General features: G+C 38.5%; 1 protein-coding gene across 8 annotated transcripts in view; it reads left to right on the plus strand.

Moving 5' to 3' along the window:
- Positions 1–230: 230 nt before the first annotated feature.
- The window catches only part of LOC108616516 (uncharacterized), a 69,109-nt gene continuing 41,920 nt past the window's right edge, over positions 231–27,419 (plus strand). Inside the window, exons 1-4 of one of the 8 annotated variants that reach the window (XM_089464040.1) lie at positions 231–442; positions 2,759–2,946; positions 3,026–3,240; positions 23,989–25,073. In XM_089464040.1, coding sequence (XP_089320166.1) covers positions 24,320–25,073 — 754 coding nt within the window. In that variant the 5' untranslated portion in view covers positions 231–442; positions 2,759–2,946; positions 3,026–3,240; positions 23,989–24,319. Of the gene's footprint in view, positions 586–2,758; positions 3,241–23,988; positions 25,074–27,419 lie in introns of all 8 variants that reach the window. The other 7 variants (XM_089464026.1, XM_089464030.1, XM_089464036.1 and 4 more) reach the window with 7 other exon arrangements.

Consider the following 27,419-nt stretch of genomic DNA (forward strand, 5'->3'; position numbering starts at 1 on the left):
ATCTGGGCATAAACAAGGCTTGTCAATACATAAACAAAGCAGAACAACAACAACAACGACAGCGACAACAACAACAACAAGAATAGCAACGAGGCCAGCCGGCAAATAGCCCAATAACAAAAGTCAGCTGTTTGCTTGTCGCTCTCCGAAAGCTCGTCTCGTTTACTTCAAAAGCTGCCGCGCATCCCAACTCAGCAAGCGGGTCAACGTTGCGTATGCGTTACATTTCACTTTCGTTGCGAACAGAGCCGACCGTAGGCACGAGGACGCGGAGATGAACGAGGATTGGGGGCAGGAAGGACGATTGGCGGCCGCATGTAAAGCGCTGCCTTTTCAATTTCAATTTCAGTTCCCGTGACAACCTCGACGCGTTCAGTTCTGTGCCACTCGGTGAAAAAATACAGCTACAACGTGCGCAAGTCGCGTGCGGACTTCTGCTAAGGTACTTCTTGTGTTTGTTGTTGGCATCGTTCTCCTACTGGGCGGCCCAGATAAGTACGCAACGCGGCTTCTGCAAGAAACGGTCCAAGTCAACTGCTCGATGTTAAGTGGCAGCCGCAGCCACAACTTAAAGTTTCCCAACTTGTACGTGTGTGTGTGTGTGTGTGTGTGTGTGCCAGTGTGCCAGTGTGTGAGTGTGTGACTGGGTGAGAGAGTTTATATGTCTGCAGCTTGCGTGTTATTGTCTAAGCTTAAGGCTTCAACACTGCACAGCCGAGCAAGCGTAAGATTTTTATGAATGAATTCAAGGCAGCAAAGGCAACTGCCACGAAGTCTGTGGCCATTGTGGGATGTAGTCCGAAAGCCAATGGCGTGCCTGGAATATCGATATTGATTCCTCGGTCCGTTTCCGCTCGCATCGACAGCGCCGCGGACATCAAGCTCATTGGCATCAGCTGGTGTTTGCCTTATTGAGCCATAATTGCCGCCAAAGAATCCGACGCGCCCCTATCGGCAGCTCAAATGGAGCCTGGGATATTAATGATGACACAAATTCAATTAAACATATTGTTTCTAGGCATAATGAACTATTATGGGAAAGTGAAAAAAAAAAGTATTTTCTTATCCTTATGCTAATGAAATTTCTTTCATCTTTTTACTTGATTTGGGCTCCTTCACAGCTCAAACTTCCTAGAAATTATTTATGCTACCAAGATTTGACATTTTGTCATTTTTCCTACGACATTTTTTGCATTGTTGCTTTGTTCAGCGAAAAATAAATGAAACACCACTAGAAATTTTGCAGTCGGGTATGCTCGACTAGGAGACACCCTGACCCCCAACTGCTGCTGCAAGCATTCCTCCTTCACTTCGTTGACAAAATTATATATAATCACGCACATCAGTGGGCGTGAACTTTCTGCTCCTTTCGCTCTCACATTATTTTAGTCAAATTTTCAGGCCATAGCTATGAAAACTCTGAAATTCGAAGAAATAAAAATTATACCATTTTTTGCATGCTTGACAACTTCTTAGATGTCAAATTTGTATGACAGTTAATAGCAGCAATTTCAATCCGCACTTTGAATTTAATCGACTTGATGTAAGTGACATACTTTTCACAGAGCCATGCACACCCCATCTCGAACGGGCTCAGGGTATACAAAATTGAGTTTGCAAAGAATGCCACATTCTTAAAATATCTCTGGAGTAAGCCCTTCACTTTGACATCTTTAGGATAATATACTTAGGAAGTATTTATTACTTAGGTTTCAGTCAGGCATCACAGCTTTGTCAGCTTTAAAGCATTCTCAGATTGATCTAAGGAAATTGTTACAATACACTGTAAAGAAACCCATACTTATACAGTTGGCTGCTGGCTGCCTTGGACTAGCTCCATATACATATGTCAAAATTGGTATTTAGAATGAAATCCACAATTTATGCCATTAATCAGCAAAAGTAAACAACATTCGTCAATTGTTGATTATGTTGAAATTTATTCAAATGCGCAAATACTATTATTCATTCTATGGAAATGTCGATTTTGCTAGCTCTTTGGGGTTTAACTCCTAAATTATGCAGAAAAACAGTAGCAAATAAAAAATATTATTATGTATTGCAATTGTAGCAGATGTAATTGGTCTTTTACAAAAATTGCAGCTCATTGGTGATATGAATATCAAATAATGGCAAGAGATTATTATTTTCTAATTCAGTTATGCATAGTAAAAGAAGAGAGAGAGAGAGAGAGTCATTATGCATTCTATTTAAAATCATGTTGTGAATATGCAAAGGTAGATTGAACCAACATTGCAACATGTTAAATATCGTACATTCCATATAAAGAGCAACTTCTATTGAGCTTTTGACAGCCTGCCTATCATGGAAAACAAAAACCACAGATATATTACAGATATTAGAGTAGGTAATAGAAGTCAAAGCTTAGAAGAGGCTAAAGCAAAGCCACACATAATCTCAGGCTACAAAAGTGTTGACAACCTAGATGGGAACACGACATGAGTTCCTTCCAGCCCAGCAGAGGCCCGCAGCAGTGGCATTAACAAGAATGACATACCTCTGGTCGGTGTGGGGGAGAGCGCGGGGGCATAGGTTCTGTTGATATGGCTGTCGTGTCGCTGGCAGTGCTGCCGTCGCCATGGCTGCCATTAAAGGCGACACACGCCAGCCAACTGACGCCTGCTTACATTAAGGAATTCCGTTACCAGCATCGCGTATACGCGCCGTGAGCAGACGCCGGGGCGCATCTTAATTGCCGAAATATTTGTGCCGCTGTCGATGTTTAAAATTTTTACAGGCCTATTTCGCAAATTGCAGCGCGCCGTGGAACGCAACGTGCAGGCATTAAAGACTGAAACTCAAACCGAACCGAACCGAAAATCAAGTAGAGTACCGTTCAAATCATAGCTTCAGCTCGGCTTTCACAGCCAACACGTGTTGGCCTGGCATTAGAAAGCTCATTGCGAAGGGCACTTGACACGAACCGTAAGTCAAACGGTCAAAAGGCCACAGCAAAACGTTTTAATTGCGTCTGGCTAAAGGGATTTACTGCTTACCCTCAAAGGGCTCCGTTTTTGTGCGTTCGAGTAAGCGGTTTAAGTGAATTGTGCGTGTATCACAAGTCGGGCCAGAGACATCACCCAATCGAGCTTTGTGCCAGCAGTGGACTCAGTCGACTGTCTAGCCGACAGACTGAATAGCAAATCACACCTAAAGCAGCGGCCAACTGACCTCCATCTGTGCTGCAGTCAACACTATTCCCACTCCGTGACAACTCTGGTAAGAGCGCTACACACATATTTACATTACGTATACGTTACGTGGCCTCTTGAGCCACAATTGATTCGTTTCCTGCGTACTTCATAAATATTTCGTGAATATGGTTTTAAAATTAAAAATTCATGTTAAAAGCATTTAACATAAAAATATGTATATATAGAAAATAATAGTAGTAGCCCAAATACATGAAATTGCTCTTGGATTACTTAATAATTATTCACAGCATGGTCTTAAATAAAAGTTATCTATGCCAATCCCATTTGCTGCTTTAACCTTTGACTATTTAGACTCAACAACGTTCAAAACCATATCGAAGCAAGCATGAGTAGCCTGAGAGTGCACAAATGCCCAGAGAGTTCCCAACGAGCTCAGAATGTTTATGCGAATATTCCAGCTTTGCTTTCACACACACACACACATACGCAAATATGCACTGGCACTCGTGCCACTTGCTGCACCCACTCCACGGCATTCATTAGCCACAATACTGCAGCAATTGCGTTCTGCAATAATCGCCAGGTATTTATTGTCGAATCTCTATGAAAATTTCGAAATATTCATAGAAAAAATATTGCTTATAAATCCCAGAAAGCTATATAAACGACTGAGCTTTAATTCGGATTTAATAATCAAAAATTAAGCAAATAAATAAATAAACAAAATTTGTCGGTTAACTCAGCTGAGCCATGTTTTTCCAAATTTAAACACTATTATTAAGTATAGTTATTTGACAACTCTATCAAGTCAAATGGATAGATGGAATATTTTATTATATTAATCTACTTGACTGATGCTGCGCACTTAGGAGCGCCTGAATAATACCGTCGATTTAAATATGAAAACACACACACACACACACACACGCACACGCTCTTTGATTGGGCGTTGAAACTTATAAATTGCAAGAATGCTGACACCTGGCGCTGTCATTCCTGTTAGCCAAAGACGTCGCACTTGTTATGACAATCGTGTGCCACCCACACCATTCAACCTCGAGCACACAGTGCTCCAAACAGAATCCACTTGATGAACAAAATAAAACCCAGAGCGCAGAAAAATGAAAGACACGCGCGAGATGGAGACAGAAAGTCACACGAAAGTCGTGCTGACAAATTTCTGAACAAATAACAAATGGGAGGGGTCGGGGTGGGCGACCCCCCGCCAAAAGCCGAGCTCTATATATAAGTCGAATACGTATGTATATACATTGTGAGCGCCTCTGATGAACTTGAACAGCAAAGACCAACACCTACAGACATTTTGTGCGGCGAGCTGCTAAGAATGAGATCGGATAGGAATATATCTGATTTGCATGCTATTTGATACTTAGCGTCGGAACTTCCTAGCGAGTCGCCTACGGTGGGCCAGCATTTTAATTAGCTGATGTTCGTAAATTCGAAGCAAATTAATAATCCGACCAAACAGAATGGGTGCGACAACAGCGATATGAAATATGCGTGCATAGGCCAACTCTACCTGACTGAAATTTACAAATTTATTATTCGAAATTCATAAATGTGTTTGTAATAATAAGAAGAGAGATATTTATCCATTGCAGCCATAAAAGTTATTATTTGAAAGTTTAGCTGTAATCAGTTACGATAATCGATTGCAGCCAAACATTACCTAAAGCCACTCTAAGCCCATAGGTCTTTGGAGCAGTATTAAGAATTATCTGGCAAAACTTATAAATTAAGTTGTTTCTTTCAACTCTTCAACTCCAATATTTCTAAGTTATCTCTTGGCCTGGCTTTCAGGCCAACATCTCAGCCGCAGTGAATTTAAACAGAACTATGTTTCAACTTCTTTACCAAACTTTTGCCTTACATACATACATATATTCCGCCTGGGCTTTTCAACTTGTCACATACAGAGCATAAATCTAACACACACACAGATACAGAGACATACACGCATGCACACACACACACACTATTACGCGGCAATCAGCATGCGACAGCAACAAACTTTTGTTCTATATTTTTTTTATTTGCACTTCGGAGTTTAGGCCACAACTAGTTGGCTGCCACGAGGGGCAGGCGGTCAACAAGGCAAGTGAAACATTTGTTTTCGCTGCCGTTTACAACTTCCGGCTCGGCTTTAAGCGTTCTCCGTGGCAGTTTTGCATAGTGCCGCCCCAAAGTATGCAACAAAATGCAGAGCTTTAATAAAACACACAGCGGGTAATCCACCGAGGGGCCCTCACAGCTGCCTCAATTTCAGTTTCGACACGGCAAATAAAGTTTGTCGTAGCTCGGGGATATGCTGGCTGGAATGGAAGCGTCAGGGCTTGTAGTCATTAAACTTGAAGATGAGCTGTACATGCGTGCATGCCATACAAACGGCAAACCAAACGCCATTGTGATCAGCACAATTCCTTTTCGATTTCCTTTGTTTGTGTGTCTCTGAAAGTGGTCTCCATTTACCTCGCCCGCCCATGCGGCACAAATGGGCTGAAATGTTAATCAAATCACTCATCGGGCAACAGAGAGCCCTACCAACAACAATATGCCAATTCCTTGGCCATTGTTCTAAACTGCAATTGTGCTAACTGTTATGGATATAGAATAATATAGACACTCGAATAAAGCCAAATTGGCAGCAGCTGCCGATTCAATTTTCTTTTCTACTTCTTTTCTACTTGGCAGCAAAATAAATATTTGTCATTTACTATTTGTACTAAATCAATTTCACATTCAAATAACACATTGTTTTGTTTCATTTGAAGCAAATATTCAATATTTCATCAAATTACAATATTTAACATTTATTGCTGAAGTATTTTTTTTTTTTTTTTTTTTTTTTTTTTTTTTTTTTTTTAAATCCCCATAACTTGGTATGGGGTTCGTCTCTATTATTAATTTACCCTCCCTGTGTTGTTATGGTTATATTTTTAATGTACCGGTTCTACACTTAATAAATATATATATATATATATATATATTTATATATATAGAGTAAATAAAGTATTTTTTAACACGAAATATTTTAAAATTCACAATATTTTTCAATGCTGTTATCATCATTGGCAAACGTTTGTCAGCTCGTTTTTTGTTTATATGAACTAGAAACACTCGCTCATAGAATTATTGGGAGAAATATTGCTGGCAGGTCTCTTGAGGGATTTTGCAATAACTCAAATGTAACTGAAACTAAGCGCGTAACAATTTTTGTTTAAATATTATTATTTACGAATTGCAATATAGTATACACATATAATAACTTATAGCTTAAAAATTTTCCCAGTGTATAAACAATCACAATAACAACAACAGGACAGTGAGAGTCATAATATTCATAATCGATACACTCTTTTCACTTTTTGTGTGAGTGTACAAAAACAAAAGCTTAACTTTTTTATGACGCCGAAAATTGTTGTTTGTTTTAAATATTTATTTATTATTTACGCTTGCCATAAATGCATCAATTTTGTGTCAAAAACATTTTATTGTTTTCTTTTGTTAAAACTGAGACCGATTTTTTTATCACGCCCCATATAAGAAATGTAAACAAGCGAGGGAAATAAATTGAAATTAAATTTAACGGCGAGAAACCCAGCAAGTTATGCATAAAGGATATTTTTATATGTACATACATTACACATTAAAGAGATAGTTCCTTACATTAGATACATGTTAAGCATTCTGGTTTCCAGAGTCAACTTAATAGTTATTGTTGAAGCTTATTTAAACAAAAAACCAGCACAGATTAAAAGTCGGAAAATAAAATTCTTAGCAAAAGTCTAAGAAGTTTTTTAAGTTTATAAAGCGTAGAACTTTACAGATTTTTAATTGACATTTCATATTAATATTCAATTTCAGATTTTTAAATAAAAATAATAATTTAGTAATTCAGATTAAACAAAAATTATTAATTAGTTATGCTAAGGCTTGTTTACACCTACTACTACCCAATAGCCTGGTCTAATTAAATGACCAGCACTGTGCTGTTTGTTTACTTCTGGCACACATTGACACTATCCCACATGCATACAATGTGACATACACACACACACACACTCACACATACTTCATCGGTCTCAATCTGCTTTAATGCCACATTAAGGCAACTGAATGGAATTGAATACGAAAAAGGCGCAAACACAGCCTCCCACAGGCACCCACACACGCACACACGCACAACCTATATGAATACCAGCGCGGGGCGAATGCGTAAACAGCGCGTCGCGTTCATTGGCGAGGGAATGCGGTGCGAGCAACGAAAGCCGAACGGAAGCAGAGCAAAATTTTAAAAATAAAATGACGCTGTAAATAGACAAAAGAAAAACACGAAGAGAAATGCCAGGCTGCCAGGGCTGAGCTAAAAGCGCCAGATGACAGGGCACACAACACAAACACACACACACACGCACAAAAACAAAACAAAGGAAAATGAAGAAACAAAATAAAGTGAAATGAAATAAAATAAAAAGCACAACGGAAAACTTACTGCGAATTTTGAGCAGAGCTTTGCTTGGGTGAGCAAACAAAGTGGGAAATGTTCGGCTGTGTGTGGGTTATTTTTACCGTATTTATGTCTTTTTGAATGTGCCAGTTGCTTTTCATTTCATTTTTACTGCTATTCGCGTGCGCTTGCTGTGTGCTAATTTATCTTGTCGTGTATGATTTAATGGTCCGCCACACCCGTAGATGCGTATGCACCCCATAACCCCCCCTGGCTGCACAATTGTCTGGCTCCATATATTTATGAAGTCACTAACGGGCAGCTACTCTCGATGCACTTCCTTGCGGCAACAAATTATCTCAGCGAAAATTGCAACACCAGCAACGGCGGCCACAGCATCATCATTTATGCAACGCCCCCTACCCCCCAGTCATCCCCTCCCCGAGGGAATTCCAACCGAAGCCTGCCAGCGAGCAACCCAACAATTTTGCAATTTAAAGCAAATTTGTTTTACCGAGTGATAAACGATGCTATTCATTGCATTTGAAATGCACTTACCGATTGCATATGAATTACAAATATCCTCGACAGCGAAATACTTGAATCAATTAGGTTTCTAAACAGACAAATTGGTTCAAGTGAGTCAGTCAGCTCTAATGAAAACAAATCAATTTCAAATTTGTTTACAAATATTTACTTTGCTTTGCATTAAACGTTTAATATTGGCCAAAGTTTATTATTAATTCATATAAAATTTTGTTTTTATTGAATCCATAGAACTGCATTTTGAAATAAACATGGGATATCTCTTGAATAAGAACTATCGTCTGAAAATAGTTCTAATAATCTATATGTTATTAATGAGATCAGATATATGGAAACACAAACACAATTATTAACTTGTTTGTTTTTTTGTTTAAGAGAAATATATTTCGAATTTCATTTCTATACTTTGTTGTTTGCCAAAACAGATAAACAAATAAACATGGTCAGACCGAATCATACATTTCTTATATATGTATATCTATTAAATCACATTTCGAATGAGTTGAGTGCAAGCGCGAAACATTATTTATCTGTTGAAATTGTTTATTATGAAGAGCAAGCAATAAATAAAAATTTTGTATGTTAAACAGTAAATAATAAATTTCATAATATGGCAAAAAAAAATTCAATGAATCGAATTATAATTAATATTTAATGTTAGCAGCTAGGAAACAAATTTAAAATATTTGTGATTAAGTTGCCAATTAATCAATTCAAATATAATTTTTAATAGACATTCATTTGAAAATTCATATACATTTAATATAGACCATGCTCTACCTTGTGGATATTTTGATAATTTAATTCTTAAAATATACTGAAATACGCCGGTGGCGTATACGTAATGTGCTTCATAATTGCCGCTGACGATTTCGCTTGTTGGCAACTGCAAATATTTAAATTAACTTGACTTAATTTGCATTTTAAAAAGTCGTCTAAATCGTTCGAGCACATTAATGCTGTTTATTAAATTTGATGATGTGTGTTTGGCTGTGAGCAAGTAGACTTAAAGCTGCCAGAAAATCAAATATTTTTAAAAACAAACAAACTAAATATGTGTTAAATAAATGTCTGATATCAAGCTTTTAAAAATATCACAAATTTATTTTTAATACATATTCTATTTGCCTTAAAATTTAATTGGTTGTAATAACTTTATGTTTCTTTCAATAAAATTTGTATACACAAAATTCTTAAATTTTAGGTAAATACTATATATATTATTAACAAGTCACAATTAATATAAAAAAATAATAACTTAAGACTAATCACAGGCAGCAGGGGCCTTCGGCTGGATGGTATAGTTTTTAATTATTCTAAAGTATACCAAAATAATTGTCTATCCTTTTTCCTGTCTGCTGAAAGTTCAATTTAGTTCTCAGATGATGAACCTTATAAAATTGAAAGTGAAGTTCACCAGTAAAAAAATATTAGCAATTAACGCAGATTGCTATCTGCAAACATTTTTCTATCAGTGCGAAGTGAATGAGTCTTCCACGATAAAGAGCCGCTGCAATTAGAGACATTCAGAGAAATTAAACTCAGCCAAGGAGCAAATTAATGAGGACAAGTCACTGCAGAGCCGGAGCCGTGATTTATGTGGTTTGCGGCCAGGCGAGCAGTGTGGAGGAGTCAGGTGCGGGGGCCATCGCAGCGGGCTGCACTCGTGAGGCTTGGAAACTGTTGATGGCTGGCCGTGGGAATGGCAAAGCGACTATCATTATACTTCTCGATGGTGGTCACTAATTTGTGTCACGGTTTTGTGACCGGGTGTCTCTGTGGCCACGGCAGCCGACTCGACGGGCGTCTCATTAGTCGCTTCTAATTAGCGAATGCGCTCGCTCACAAAATAATCTAACGCTGCAAATTCAAGCCCATTCTACTAATACAACATCTTTTCCTTAAGTCTGCAAAGAAATGTGTTTTTAAAATGAAAGCAAAGTTATATCAGAAAGCTCTAACTCAGACTGCTTGTCTAAGAGATAACCTGAACACTGTGAAGAACTGATTTTCTAATTTAACCCCAATTCAAAATCTCAAAATATAGCAGACGTACACAAAGCACTGTATTTTCAGGTCCAATTAGCCACGCTCCCAATGGGCGAGAACACTTAATTTTTCATCAAATACTCATTTCACTTTCGTACACAAGAACAAGAAGAGCAATAAAAATTGTATAAAACTCTTGGTGAAACCTTAACCCCAGCGCCAAAACAGAGCAAGGCTGAAGTCAAAATCAAGACGGGCTAAATCGGGACACAATTTTCCAACAATTACAAGCCGTTGCAAGGCGGAAGGAGGCAAACAGCGAAATCGCCCAATGAATGAAAAACGCAGAAGGAGAAGCAGAATAACGGAAGGAATTTGGGAAAGTCTGTAAATATGGCAGCGCAAGCTGCGTTTTGCCTTATACCCAGCAGCTAGTCGGAAAAAGGTTATTGTTGGGCTTTATAACTTTACATCGGATTCAACAGAAGGTGCTGATGGCTTTTCATTCATTATCATTGGAAAACAGAGATTATATTCCTTAATTTCTTTAATATCGATTAGCTTAAGTGAAAGCTATAATCTTTATCCGAAGAACCGTAGCACACAGAAAAAAAACCCAGGAAACAAAAGTATAGTTAGGGTATCCGTTAGTCAACCACTCGCAGCGATGGCTGCATTTGCTTGAATTGATTTTGATGGAAAAATAAAATTCGTAAACTTGAGAGATTTGTGTATGCCGGGATACACAGAGGAAGCTGGCAGATTGCTCAGAGAGAACAAACCGTGAAGTTGAGGGCAAAAGGGTTAAGTGGAAGCCGTAGGTGAAGCTATTTGCTGAGTTGCTGTGACACTTGCTAAGGACAAAGCATTTTGGTAGTCAGATGAGTTTTCCGAGTGAGATGAAAGGCAAATGAAAAGCGATCCGAATTGAAAATCGCCAAGTTATGTTTGATTATAATGCATAAGTTGTTTAGTCATGTCTAACGCAAGTGCATTAAACAAAAAGGCTTAAGTTTAGTGTTTGCCTTAATGTTCTCTCTTTGACTGTAATTAGCGTTCCCCATCTCATAAGACTCTCTGTCCGCTTAGATGAGCACATTTAAGGAGCACAAATTGTATGCCCACATAATGTTTATCAGAGTCACGCAAGCAGGTTCAGTGAACTCATTATAACGCTCGGTAAACCGCAAAACTTCAGCGCTCGGCGAACGTGAAATTTTAACGGGTGACATCTCATGACATATGACCGAGAAAGCTTTAACCACATACGGACTAATCCGATGTGCCGTCAAAAAGCCATAAACTTGTCACACACTTTGCAATCTACAAATGCTCCCCCACTCCCCGCTTTCCCATTGGCTAGCTGCCATCACGTAGAGCGCGGAGTTGAGCTAGAGTATGGAGCTCGCTAAGACAGCTGCTCAAGATCTTGGCCAAGACTAACAGTCAACTTGGCCAGCAGCCATTTTGTTGAGCACTCTATTTCCTGGCAATGCGTGTATGTGAATAATTAAAGTCGCGTGTAGTTTGTCAATGCTCGAATTAATTCGTTTACCGCATTAGCACGAACTGACGGACTGACACCTGGACAAAAACACGCGCTGCCTAGATCGAGGCAAACTGTTAATTGGGCGTGCATAATACAAGTTTTCGCACAAAATTTACAGCCGGACAGCAGCGAATCGCCAACGGGCAGAAGGATTATTTCCGCCTTCCACGATGCGCGTTTCGCGCCGCGTAATCCTTTTCAATTTGAATGTAAATGAGTTAACTCAACGGCCACACAGGTGCGAATGTGGCAATTTGTGTGGGCCAAAGACACGTGCCACCGCAGCAGCAGCAGCAGCGATACACCAACATATGCCACTCCTGCGCCAGGACTCTGTCAGTCTGACAGTGTTGCCAGTTAAGCGCGTTTCAGGCTAGATCTAGACTATTTGAAAAAGGTCTACTCCATTTAAAAAATACATTGAAAATGAGTATGCAATCCAGAAATTGAGGCAGACTGTGCAGAAGCTCTAGTCCTTAAGAGAACTATAGAAAAAGAGACTGTTGTCTATGCCATCTAAAATTTATAAACATTAATGTACAGCTATTCAGCATATCAGCATTTAGCCTTATTATAAGTATTCTTAAGCTTAATGAGATTATCCGATTTAACTTGTTTGTCTATATAACTGCTCGTATGTTGTCTGTATAACTGCCTCTCTGTCTGTCTCTCAATCTGTCTCTCCACCTGGCTGCCTACTAAGAGCAATTGGCGACGAAGAACTACAGAAGATCATTTAAGTTGTCCATATATATGCAGTAGTATTCATTTGGTATTAAATTTGAGTAAAACGAAGCAGAGTGCTTACAGCAGCAGAGAGTGTTCCCATTGCTCACCCTACCTGACGTCGGGCTCAACGTTTGGGCGCGACTTGGTGTTAGTGTTAGTGGCTTGGCCATCCTATATAAAAGGGCAGCAGTTACAGAATTTCTTCAGTCACCCAGACCTAGTGGGGTCAGTCGTGCAGTGCAGTAAAGTGAAACGAAGTGTGTGAAAATTTTTAATGATCGTTCAGCTAAGCATTAAAGACTTAGGCTGATGTCAGAGTGGCCGCGATAAGCGATGCGATAATATGGAGCGACAATAAGTGAGAAAGCTCTACATGCAAATTTACATGTAATCGCTTAAAGCATGTCAGAGTGCAAGCGAAGCGAGAAGAGAGCCAAATCGAGAAGTAAAGCGAGTTGCGAGAAAGCATGCCTGAATCGTTTTCTCGCTTTATGATAAAGCTTTTCTGATACGTGTGTTTTCGTTGCGTGCTGAGCTTAAATAACCGTTGGTTAGTAGGTGAAATATATTCTTTTTCTCTCTTTCACTCTGACCTGCCATCGCTTTGCAGATCGCTGCGATAATTATCGCTTATCGCATTGCATCGCTTATCGCGGCCACTCTGACATCAGAATGGAAGATAAATACTTGGAGGATATACTTAGACATATCATTGCAAATAATTTATTAAATATATTTGCTAGTCTCGTATGATTTCTTCCTTTCTTCAGCTAGCCCACTGTTCCAGTGCTTACATGCTAGCCGGTTTTAGTCTACTTTCATTCACAATCCAACGTAGTTCGGATCTCGAAGGTGCCAGCACTGCTGTCAGCTACCCTGCCTGCTGAGCCATGCATACAAATGCATGCATGCACATCAGCTTAAATGGCTTTTAACTTATGGCAGCCATATATGCGGCATATGCAACCTATAGACTTGTTTATGTATTTTTTCTTATTTACAGTATATGATATACATGATAAATGATCAATATACGGATTACTCTTCTTCAATTTTAACCGTAATATATTTGAAATCAACATTTTTATTTATTTATAAATTCATATTTTGTTTGTTGTATTCGATGTGCTACTTACCAGTAATAATTAGTGACATAACTTTTAAACATCTTTTAGTCTTTAGTTCAGCATTTATGCACAACTTTAATTTGCAATAAAAAAAAAAACAGTTAAATAATCAGACTGAAAATCATTTGCACAGATAATTTTTTTTTTTTAATTGGCCATATTAAGGCTATTAGCATGTAGTTTTGTGTTTATGTACATAGAGAATCTCTGCATGTGTGTGTTTATCTCTGTACAAACAGTTTTAGTTCCATTTGTGCAGCAACTTTTTGCATGAGTTTTACGCATAGTTTCAATTATTAAAAAAAAAAAAAAAAAAAAAAAAAAAAAAAAAAAAAAAAAACAGTGGCAGCCGCAGAGCCAACACATTTTCTGCTTTTCGTTGCATAGCGGCAGCTTCAAAGGATATTCGTTCATTTTGCAGTTCGAGTTGGTAATGCGGCGGAGATAAATAACGGAAATTGTGTCAGCTTAGAAACTAGAAATTGGACCAAAATGTCAACTAGGAATAATGCTTAGGCCATGCGAGTTTCGTATTAAAGTCTGGCCATAATTTAATCTATATTAAGTATGAGTATGAAATATGCAAAAGTTTGAATTTCAACAAAATTAAAAGGTTAATTAAAACTTTCCAAAAATAATGCCTAATCAGTGCATTTCTGTATGCATTAATAAAATTATATACTAATAATAGAACTCATTACCTCTTTTATTTTTTTTCACTTAATCATTTTGGCCTGGTTATTTTTTATATTTAAGAAAACTGGTAAATACAACCGTAAATAGCAAGCTGTATACTTCAGCCCATAATCCGCCTGGTGCCAAAAACTGGGACATGCCGACAACATGGCATCGGACTAGGGCCGAAATAGAATTAGTTGACAGCCAGAATGTCCCCAAGCGGAGCTGAGTTGGTGAAGTGTCTCAGCTGAAGCTGTAGCTGCGGCTGTAGCTCAACTGGAAATTCAATTAACCCAATTGGTGGACTTGAACGACGTCTCCGGTTAGAGCAACCACCCGTCCGCCATCGCAGCTCCCCCAAAAATATGCTCTTCATTATTATGAAAGCCCAGGGAGGGCAACGGCAGCAGCGCGCAAGGTCAAAATGTATTAAATGGGCTTAGGATAGGCAAAGCCCACAAAAAAAAAGGGTTCTGCTGACCTACCAAAGCTGAGTAAAACAAATTCCTGCAATGCAATAAAAATCGCAGCACAAAACGAGACGAACAAAAAAAAAAACAAGTAAGAAGGCTCCAGTCGAGACTGCTCGACTAGGAGATACCCTGAACCCTCCAAACTGATATTCTAATCATTCTGGACTTCTTTTATGCACACATACATACACATGCACGTATAAGCACGCGCTTTGCAAACTGCGCAGCTAGCAGCGGCTGCGCTTGGGCTGCACTGCAGTGTGGGCAATATAACGAGAATTTATTTGTTGAATAATTTCTTTTGTAGACATACGATCTTAATGAAACTTTTAGAGCGTAATCATATGGCTTAAATGTGTGTACATTTCAAAGCACAAGTCTCTAGTACTTGAAATGCGTTTTTTACAAATTGGGGGCGAAGGGGGCGTGGTATCCAAAATCTGTAAATTACAAAATCTTTGTATCCATTAACTTTATATACAACGCAAATTTGAAGTCTCCAGGTCTAAAAGTGTTCAAAATAAGCTGAAAAAACATTGTCGATTTTTCGATTATTCTCGATAAAAAAGTTATCGGATGAGTTATCGAAAAAATAAAGCAAACTTGTACTGCCTATGGTATACACGAGTATGCTTGCCAAATTTCAGCTCTCTAGCTCTTATATCTTCTGAGATCCTTTTGCTCATACGGACGGACGGACGGACGGACGGACGGACGGACGGACGGACAGACGGACAGGGCTATATCGACTCAGCTCGTCGTCCTGATCAAGAATATATATACTTTATGGGGTCTGCGATGATTCCTTCTGCCTGTTACATACTTTTCACAAAACCATTATACCCTGATTTCCCATTTTCAATGGGTTCAGGGTATAAAAAGCAAGTCAAAAAGGGAAAAAGAAAACTCACTAGATAATTAAATTTCTGTATATGTGTGAGTAGCAACTCAAATGCGAGACTATTTGTAGTTCTCTTTGGCAGCCATTGAAATATTATGGAGAATGTTTATGCTGACCCCAAGCAAGCCGCAGAGCCTAAACTGCCCTGGTCAAATTTATGGACGGACTTTGCTCTACAAATTTGTCTGCATACATTTACTAAAGGGAACTCATTTCGTATAGTTTTTGTGCTTACTACGGCCGAGCTATGTGTGTGTGTGTGTATTTGTGGTTGTTGTATTATAGAGGCTGTCAGCACATTAATGTTATATTAGAAGAGTATACACAGATGATACCCAAAACATAAATGTTGATACCCAATGGATAAATCTTGATTTTCATATTTGTTCTTATAGCAAACTAGCCCGAATTTCGACTGGGAAATTGCTACAAATGTCTAACAAGAAGTACTTGGCAATTTTCACAACGATTAATTGATTGCTTATCATCATTAGTAATCAATGGAAAATTGAATTTTAATCTGTTCAATAGCTATACAACAAAAATAAATAAAAACATATTAATAAATCAAATTAATATTAGATATGATTTTTAAACCGAATCTGTATAAAACCTAAACTAGACTTCATAATAAAAACTGTGTAAGCCATAAGCAATAGATGCTTTATCTTAACATGTATGCATACTTTAATAAACACTAAAATATCTTTATGTTTTCCACATAAGCAAACTATTTAACTTGCATACTCTTCTATCTATGCCTATCTTATCTAGTTATTTTACCCTTACAATACGATTGTTTCACGGAGTGCGTGTACTGTTTTTCAACTGATATTCATACATCTTTCAGGCCCCCCTGTCAACTCTAACTATATTGCTACTCAAGTCAAGTATTTAATATATTTACTCCTTGTCAATGCTAAATATTTCTATTCCCAGAGTCCGCTCGTATTCCATCATTGTGGAATGAGCACTAATTTATTCGCTTTAAAAGACAATAAAGTAAGTAGATTTAGCTTTTACAGTCCAGTTAATCTGATAGCTCTGTTCCCTGAAGCGCAATGGGATACACCCAAATACCAGGCCAAATCACTTAGATTTGTAAAGGAAACAAATTGTAAGCCGTGCTAGGCCTCAGGCTTAACATCTGATGGCTGAAATTAGACATCTGTAGGCTCTTTCGCCCACGCCACGACGACACTTAATTAATATTTATAACACATACTTCAACATATGTATCTGCACGACATAACACAATTAATGTAATTGGCTGACACAGTGCGCAAATAGTCGTAAATCATTTATCATCACAATCTTTGCTAGAGTGCTGCCAATACATATATTATCATACACACACACTTGTATGTGTGTGGGGTGGGGGTGAAGCTATATCGATCTAGCTGGAGAGAAGTGAAAGTGGCTCTCGACAAACGAATTTTCTGAGATTTTTGCTTTATTACCCTTACACAACTTAAGTGCTGAACGAATCGTTGGACGCTCAAACGTCTCCAAGTGGGGTAAGCGATACAGCTCCAAGCGCTCGAGCTCAGGTAAAGAAGGCTTTGAGCTCAGCGTAAATCATATAAAATGCGAATAAAAATGTTAAGTGGAAAGCGCTCAGAATTTTCGTTTGCTCGAATATGCAAATTGCTTTTAGCTCTGATTCTTGCTTCGCATAAAATCTGTGCCCAACGCCGATTTTAATGCAGGTGTATTAGTACATATACGTACGTACTTATAAATAAATATATTATGTACATACATACATATATCTATATATTTATATATGCGTGCATTTGTATATATGTATATACCAGCAGAAAGTTCTATACCCGCAAGTGTTTTTCATTAAAATGTCTGAGATTCTCCTTCAAGCAGCGGACAGAATTCATAAACATTTCTATATGCATAAATGTACATACTTACATATATTTATACATGTATATGTAAGTATATATATTTATATATATATACGCTGTTTGGTATAGAAAATATGACATTATGCGCAGATTTTTTACTAGAATAATTTTCTGCTAGCCGCTGGTTGAGTCTCATCTCTGCTGTTTCTCTTTCCCTGTGTCTCACTCTGTTTCTCTCGCTCTCACTTTCTCTCCACTCTCTCGCTCCCACACTCTACCCCTGCCTATTTAGCTGCTTTCCCCTCTAGTTCTTTAAATCTCTCTCTCTCTCTCCCTCTCTCTTTCTGTCCCTCGCTCCCTCGTTCGCTCTCTCCTTTTATATTTTATTTTTATTTTCTATATTTTTGGCAGAATTTTAATGATGAATGGGCCTGAAAGTGCGACTGTTTGTGTGTATATATGTTGGTATATGCTCTTCTTTATGTGTGTGGGTGACGTTTGCAAGTGCTTCAACAAAAATCTGCATAAATTTGCGAAAATAATGTAATGTAAATTATTTTTAAAAAATTTTCCATCAGTGCTTTGGGAAATGTAATTACTTAGCATTGCGGCAAGGAAATAAATTTCAGTTAAAGCTGTTACAGCATAAATTGCTTTATAAATAATGTCACATAATTCTTAATGGTTTGTGGCTTCAGTAGCATTGAGCTCTCTATTGTAACTTCATAATTATAAAAAATCAAAAATAAAATAAAAAAAATAAAATAAATAATAATAATAATAATGAAATAAAATAATAAATACGCCAATGTATTTATTAATTGTAGTTCAGAGTTTGTTTTTAATTTGGATTGGAGCATGTCTGCTCATAAGATTATAATGTTAGCTATTTGCTTACATTATATACTTTATGAGGTAAACAATATATGCCTTTTCAAAGAATGAAAATGGCTTCTCTCTTCTTAGTTCTGATTGAAAGCAAGGTCAACAGAAAAGTCATTATTGTCAATTGACATTTAAGGCAATCAAATAGCCCAAGCGCAAGCACAAAATCGAATTACTCGAAGGCCAATAACAATAACAACAATAAGTAAATCAACTGGCAGCAACATCAACAACAGTAGCAACACAAGTTTAACAACTACAATAACGACACAAAACTTTTTGAATACAATTACAACAATCAACGGCACATCGGCAAGAAAATCAAAGATAACTAGAAAATCAGTTGAGTCTGTATGTACGTACGAATATGAGTAGTCTTATGTAGAATGGAAAACTTTCATGCATGCGAGTGTGAGTGTGTGTGTAATCTATGTGCTCTTACATATGTACGGAAATTGCACCAACAAATTCAAGTTCATATTGAGTCTTTGCTTTGCTTGCCTCTAATTTGTGCACAAACAAAAAGACGAGGACGATGTTTTCACTCAAAGCCCAAACACACACACACACGCACGCACACACTCGCACAAAAACACTCACACACACATAGAGTAAGACATCAACATAACATGGCCAACAGCTGGAACGGTAATAAACAACAAGCAGTTAAGGCAACAACAACAACAACAACAGCAGCAACAACAACAAACAACTGAACCATTGAAAATCCTTCGCTTTGCGTGTGTTGCGCAAGAGATTTTTGTCGCCAAGTGTAGGCGGAGCAGGCGTGATGGAAAAAAGAGTAACACAAAAAGAAAACACAAAGAGTGAGCGAAACTTTGTGCGATGCTGCAAGCACTGCACACAAGCACACACCACAACACTCACACACACATATACTGGGGCTTCTGTTGGTTATCGAGAAAAAAGAAATCACGCGGCGTATACTTATTGCAGCCCACTGTGTCAAGAGGTGCCTGGTGCCAGGTGCCTGGCTGTTGCTGTAAAACATTTTGGGTTTCCTTTATATAATTTTTGCATGCGCAACAAAAGGCAAATGCAATCAAAACAATATCACTGCAGTCCACACAATGTTGACCTTTGAGTACGCCTATAGTATATAAAGGCAAAAATCAGTTCTATTTTATTGAACAATTACAAATTTATATTTTTATTAACGGTAACCTTTTCAACTTTTCATAAGACTCAATTTAATTTATTCTGATCTAACAATTTTCTATTCCCCAGCGGAAAATAACTATTTTTTTTCCATAACTTTTAACTAGAATTTGTTTAGGCAAAGGCAATTCGAAGTCGACTTGCCAGGAGTTCATTATTCAGCTTTCCATAAATTACAATCTAGCTTGCTGTCGTTGGTGTAGGAAACCTCTGCAAACTCAAACCCAATCCAAATTCCTTGCCGAACCACAATCAACAAACGAATGCGGGCAACGACAGTGGCTTTAGCCAAATACACAAAGTTTGCTCTTGCCACAATTTAAATTGAAATTAGTAAAGGAAGCAGCACAGCAGCTCCCACGTAACTCAACTCCGAGCTGAAGAGTAGACGTCCGGCTATTCCATTCGAGATTCGAAAAGCTCGCATAAAGAGCTGCAAATAAAAACCAAGCTGAATTAGTTGTTTATTTGCCAATCTTGATAAATACTTCAGGTGCAGCATTTTCTAACAAATTTCTTTATTTTACTCCAAGATGGAGATTTCACCAACTACGTCTTAGCCGCCACGCCTTAGGCTGACCTTAGGGATCAAGTTGGCAAATGCTTTAAGTTGAGCTCAATTAGCACACAGCTGCTTAGCAACCTGTTCCCGTTTCCTTTGCCCATAAAACAATTTATGCAACAGCATCCAGCGCTGAATAACACAACTTGAATCATTTGTCTGGGGTAACTAGAGCAACCGCGTAATTGAGTTAATACACCTGCTGCCAATGCCTGCAAATTTCAATAGCGAAATAAGAAGAAGAACTAAAAGTGCTCTAGTTGGGCTGGCTCAGCTAGGAGATACCCTGAATCAAGCAAGTCTCTGTCTTTTGTGGTTCACAGGATCGATGTCTTTATACATGCCTAGAGCGAATCGTCTTGAATATATACATATATAAACTCTATGCGCCTCCCATGCCTTCTTATGGTTGTCATTCACATTGTGATTCTAAAATAGACTTGGGAATCAAATGAACAAAATTATAAATTCATACGTATGATATAAATAACACAAATAAAATAAATAATATAAATATAGAATTGAAAGACAAATACATTATTTAGCATTTCAGACATAACATTTTTTTATACTCTACACTATTTCATATGTATTAGGCCCTAGCCTAGCTGCAAGCCGCAAGCTTAGACATGTGTGTATTATTTAGGTTGATAAACTATCAGAAGGGCCTTCAAGATGTTGGACTGAAAGTTAAAGTGCTTACGAAAACCACTCATATTCTTGAGGCATTCAGAGCATATGGTAAATAAAACACACACGCGCACAGAGACTCTCGCTCTTGGCAGCTCGGAGAGACACCTAACAGGCACTTGATAAGTGTGGCTATGAGTGGCAGATGCTTTCCCGGCACCGGTCACCACTTACCGCACATTGTTAGTTGTAAAGATGCCGCCGAGCTGAGAGAGCCGAGCCGGGTATGCGAGGCCTCAATGCATATGTATGCGTATTAAAGATGCTCCAGATAGACCAGCAAACACTCACACGCTCGCTAACTGCTATTTGCTGTGTGTGCGTGTGTATGTGCGTGTGTGTGTGTCAATATGTATGTAAATAAGCGGGAGAACAAGTGGTTATAAATTTTCAAGGAAGCTGCCGTTTGCCAACAATATTATGTATACGCCATCGAGGCCGAAAGCCGTCGAGCAAGAGTAAATCCTCACGCATATCTTGCTATTTGTATGGATACAAGCAAGTATTTACTGGAGTCTGTGTGTGTGTATGTGTGCGTGTAGATGTGGGTGGCTGTATGAGTTTATGTAGCTGCGCCTTACTAATAATGCCCTTAAGAAAGGACACCCTACGCAAACGCACAAATATCAAGAAACCTAGAAACATAGAGGCAGTAGCAAAAAATTGAGTTAAATAAAATAAATGAAAACGAATATGACAGCTAAACTAAGAGGAGGAGACGAACGAGATGAGCCTCTACCATGGGCCGATGAGGTGTGCATAAGTATATGTGAGTGTGAAGCGAGCGGACTCACAATATATATACATATATACGTATGTATAACAAGTACACTAAAAATGATGGAGGCCAGCCCAGTTAACCGCATCGCACCCTACATCACCTATCAAGCAGCTTTCTGTGTATTTGTTTTTTCGTTTTATTATTATTTTTCGCTTTTATTGCTCGCATCCTTGAATGTTTTTAATATGTTTATTTATATCAGCGTGCTAGGACGCGCCGTCAATGTTGTTTATCGCTCCTGCTCCAGCTCCTGCTCCTGCTCCTGCTCCTGCTCCTGCTCGTTTTCCTTTTCCTTGCCGCAATGCAGTCCGCTAGTTACGCGCTTATTATGTTGCTCATAAAATCACATAAAATTAAAAGCTATTTTGCTCTTGAAAACGCTTTTACGTTTCCATTTTGACTAGATGCTCAGGACTACAGTAAACGCCCTTTGGCCTTTGCCCATGGCATCACATTCCCAGTCATTAAAATGGTGGCTGTATTTAAAAGGGCTCAAGGGTTACCACTCACTCTATAAGCAGCTTGTCCGTCCAGCTACGTCGAAAATATCGCGACTCTGCTGTAAACAGAATTTGCAATCAATTTTGCTCTCATTCTCGTCCTGCTCTTCGCATATCAAGCCGTAATCATTTGAGAATGATATGAAATCAGAGTTAAAGCCAATTCAAGCAGCTTACATTCCCTATCTGTTTACCCTAAAAAATAATATAATTTGTTAATGGAAGCTCGCCAACTCAATTGACCAATGTGGTGGACTTAGTTTCACATTTGAAGCATTATTAAATTAATTGCGAATCATAAAATCTGCTCAACTTCAACAATTAACAATCCCATTTAGACAGCAAGCTTACATGCATATCGCTTAACCTTTGAACAGCTAACCCCACTGGGCTGGAAGACAAAATTTACAAAGCGTCTATAATCAGGGAAATGTTCAATGTGCCACAATGAGCCTTGGGCGGTTTCGGATTATTTATTTAGGCCCTTTTTAGGCAATCCAAAGCAGCGATCAATCATTTCCGGGCAATCGAATGAGGATGGCTATGGCCGGCATTGCGAATTGAGGCCATCGGGCGACAGATTGTAGACGATAGGAAGACCAAATTTAATATCATAATGAAAGTTTAAATTGGCGCCATTGCTGATGAATTGAAATATTGCCGCACGAATGCGTTTCGCAGGTAATCAAGCATGAAGTAGGCAGAAGAAAACTGAGAAGGTCGGGCTGGCGGCAGCTCCAGATCTATGAATAGACAACAAATCCGTCTGAACTTTGCCCTTAAAGTTCAAGGTAGTGGGCGTGGCGGTTGTAAAACTATATCAGCAAAATGTAAATGGCTTGTAAATATCCTAAAAATGGAGTCGATCTATTCATATTGCCAGCCACGTTCAAAGTGCCACCTTTCTCTACATTTGCGAACAGTGCCTCAAATTTCGTTATACGATTTTTTGCTGAATAGATTATTGCAGAAGCGTTGCATGACTGTTACTAAAAGTAGAATACCCTACGACTCTTGATTGGTGCAGAGCATTGAAATGCAAAGCAATCGAAGCGCAACGAATATAAATAAAGTCAAAGAGTTCACGGAAAAGTACACGCATGACCCTGCCTCCATCCACCCACACTCCGGGAGCAACAACAAAATTATATACAAAATGTTTATTTAGGCCCAATCAATTTTATGGCAATCCGGTTTTTATAGCAACAAAAGAAGGCACGAACCGGAACTGCCAGCCACCAACGCCTCGCGGCCCGAATTCGCGCCACAAATTATGCAGAGCATCGCGTTTCTGTGAAAATTCGCATCTATGTCTGTGTGTGCGTGGTGTGTGTGTGTGTGTGTGTGTGTGTGTGTGTGTGCATGTGCTTAACTGTTTCCTATGCGATTGTGCGTGGGTGAGTGCTTAAACGTGCATGAAAACGCTGCCAGCCAAGTGAAACAAAAACAAGCAAAGTCCTCTGCGGGAGAGCGAGGAAGAGAGAGAGAAAGAGAGAGAGAGAGAAAGAGTGTGTGTGCAGCTCCATGTGTCGATTCTATCAGAATTTTTAACTAATTTACAATTTTAATTTAATTAATTTGTGTGCGGTTTGCTTAATGAACTTATGTATTTGTGCCTGCGCCCTTCAAAGAACTTTAGCAATTCCATTAAACAGCCCATCGACAGACAATGCCGAATCGAATGCTTTAATACCCTTCAATGGCAAAGAACTTTATCCAAACCAACTATCGATTGTGTGAATTAAACTTGAGTTGCTTGCGTTTGACAGTTGCATGAAATCTTCGTACAGTATATAAGCTTATTTCATTTTCATTGATTTCCCAGTTTATATAAAGACAACTGCAAATTGCATTTCATTTACTGAATCCGTCGTTTTTTTTTTCGCGTATTTCCAGGCAGCTTCAATTTGGAAACCAATGGATTGCAATTATGAGCAAGCTAAGTGAAGCCCGAGAAAAGTTCATTAACAGCAATTACAATAACAACACCAGCAGCAGCAACAGCCTCGACATCGACGACAGCCACAATAATCAACAACATCATCGGCAGCAAAATGTAAACGGCTAGAGGAGGACTCGACAGCTGGGTCCGTGAGCTCTGCAGTAGCAAAGTTGATGACACCATAATAGTGAATACAACAAAAAGTACAGCGAAAACTACAACTACAACAACAAGAACAAGAACCAGAAAAAACAACCACAGCAACAAACAAAATACACAACATAAATGAAGTTAACAATCTGTCAAATTGCTAAATTATTTCTGCTGTTGACAGCCTTCTTCTTTCTTAATTCCCATCACGCCTCCTCCGCCTCAACCACCTTGAATAACACCTCTGGCGCCACCAGCAGCAACGTCTTTTCATCAGGCCAAAATCTTGCCCCACTGACCACAGCGCCAGCTGGCAATGTGCCCAAGACATTGGCAAATGCTACTGCAACAACTGCGGTTACGTCCACGGCAACGACAGCGACAACAACAGCGACAACAGCGAGAGCGACAGCAACAGCGACAACAACAGCGACAGCAGCAGTGACAACAGCGAGAGCGACAGCGAGGCGGACAACAGCAGCAACAACACTTAGCAGCAATTCAATTTTGAGAACCTCAACAGCATCAGCAACAGCAACAACAACACAACAGCAAAGACAACTACAACAACAACAACAACAACAGCAACAAAGCAATGCGCATGAATTGGTACGTCAAGCACGTCAACAGCAAGATACCGCAAAGCAACAGCAACTGCAACATCCACGAGAGCAACAGCAACAACAACAACTACAACAACGCCAACGTCGCCAACATCAAAAACAACAAACAACAACTGCTGCAGCTGTCGCAGCTCAGCGTGTAGCCGTTTTAATACCTTCGTCACTGCACATTGATATGATGCAAGTGCAACAGGGCTTCGAGCATTTCGTTGAGTTTTTTCAAGTACATTTATCTAACGCCAGCGTCGATTTTATACAAGATGTCGGTGAGTAAACAAGCGCAGCTAGCTAAATCAACACTAACACCAACAATCACACACACACACGCTCAGAGTAACAGCAATACATTTAGAACCCAATGCGATTTTTTTTAGCCATTTCGATTCCAGCTCTTCTCGTTCCTTTTTTCTGTTTTTGTTTTCCAGTTTGGCGTTGACCAGAAAATATTTGAAAACAAGTAAGAAAGATCTAGTCGAATCCTCCGAGGAACTGTTATCCAAGCTCTGCTCGATAACTACTCCCAATTATTTGTTATCGATTAAAAATATTATCGAAAAGCATTTATAAAATTATACATATATTCTACATCTTTAGAGCTAAGTTCGGCCAATTTCAAATATAAATTCATATGTTTTTTATAAGCTAATAATTTTTGATATATCAGTTCCTCAAAGGACTTAGGGAATCTTATAGTCGAGTAGTCCCGACTAGAGCTTTCTTACTTGTTTTTCTTATTGCACTACGCATTAATATCATTTTATTGTGAGCTGTCTCTTTTCTTGTGCACATTTAATTGAATAGTAAAAATGCTTAATGTACTTTGAGTAGAGTGCTCGCTAATCAAAGGCAACTTTGTTATGATAAATGCCAAGAGGTTTCCATTTTTTCTGCAGCTATCTAGTTGCAACTCGGTTAAAAGGACATCTTCTGAGATTCATCCGCGACAAGCATGTCGAGGACCCTCAGCTGTTTCCTGCATAGGAATGGCTCTTATCATTGTAAAATATTGTCCTCAATGCAAACTCAATTTGCATGCATTATGCGCAGACTTTGCTAGGCTCTCGGCTATGACTGACTGGGTAATACTCGTTCGATTTGCCACAATCTTAAGAGATGTTTCACTTTTGCATAAACGAAAGTAAGCAGAGTCTGACTCAGGCCATATATGCCCCCATTGGTTTGTGAACCAGTATAAATGTGAATCTTTTCATGGTATTTAAACTAATTAAAGCGCAACGAGTGCAAATTTCCGGCCACGCCTTGTGCCTCATGCCTTTGGCGTTTATGATTCATCAAGAAGAAGCACAGCAAAAATGCTGTTTTTTTTTTCTCTCTCTTCCTTACTCTCTCTCTCTCTCTCTCTATCTCTCTCTCTCTCTCTCTCTCTCTCTCCATCTCTATGTTTTCCTATGTGCTTACTACTTTAATTGCCTTGCCTTCGACTTAAGGCGCGCATGTCATGCCAAAGGACTTGTATCCTGCACCCGCAGCGCCCTCTGCCATATGCCCATCGATGTCATAAATATTTCTGTCCGGCAACTGACAACTTACAATTTCCGCTTGAAATCTTTATAGCTGCATTTGACTTATGAGAATTTTTATACTCCAAGCTCATAGAAAACGAATAAAAAGCGATTTCATTTTTTCTACAAATGCCTATAACAGGCGGATGTCAGCTTTGAGTCTGCAATAAATTGAAATAGTTGAATTTCTTCAGCGATGCCTTGTTGTTGATAGATATAATAGAAATTTTTAATTGAATTTCATTGAACTTCTAAGATTTGTAGGGGTTTTTCCCTAATACTCTAACAATTTAGGCATGTGCCAGTTTTTCTTCGAATTCTCCAAAAGAATTTTGAATCCATAATAAATCAAGTTTACTGCAATTTAATTGACATAAAAATATTTTTAAAGTTTATTTTACTATTTTCTTTCCCTTAAAATGCAGCCTGAGAAAGAGTATCGATGCAGTTGTGCCTTTTGATATTATTATTGATTTCTTTTAAAGCTACTTTTAAGCAGCTCAAATAAGAAGTAAGCAGCTTCCGGCCATTGTCCAAAGTTGCGAGCCGATAAATCACGTAGTTAATAATGCTTTGTAGAAAAAAAGTTGGAATTTTCCTTGGACGTATATGGAACTTATGAGTTTGGGAAGACCAAACATGTATTTATATATATATATATATGTATGTATATATATTTCTTTTCAATACAATCAAACCAACTGTAGTTTGGAAAATGTGTGAAAAAAATAATGTGTAGCAATTTAATTGAATTTAATGGCTCATAGAATAGCTGCAATAAAAAAAAAATAACTGAATGAATTCATAATATAATAATAATAAAATATTTATTTTGACGCAAAAGAAAATGAATTTTAAACTGTAGCTAATCGATACTTCTTAGCTACTAAGTGCGTCGTAAGCATGAAAACTTTTTAGTTCGACAAATTGAATACTTAAGCGCATTTATGTGGGTCATAATGATAAATTCTGCTAATGAATTATCACAAATCGCGATAAGCTGCGGCTTACTCAGCCGAGAGGCGAGCCAAGTCCAAGTTGTTTAGTCGTACTTGCAGACCCAGTGCCAAAGTTTTTGCCCAAGTCTCC

The sequence above is a fragment of the Drosophila arizonae genome, chromosome 2 (assembly GCF_054131065.1).
Source record: "Drosophila arizonae isolate 15081-1271.41 chromosome 2, UAZ_ARI_1.0, whole genome shotgun sequence".
Classification (NCBI taxonomy): domain Eukaryota; kingdom Metazoa; phylum Arthropoda; class Insecta; order Diptera; family Drosophilidae; genus Drosophila; species Drosophila arizonae.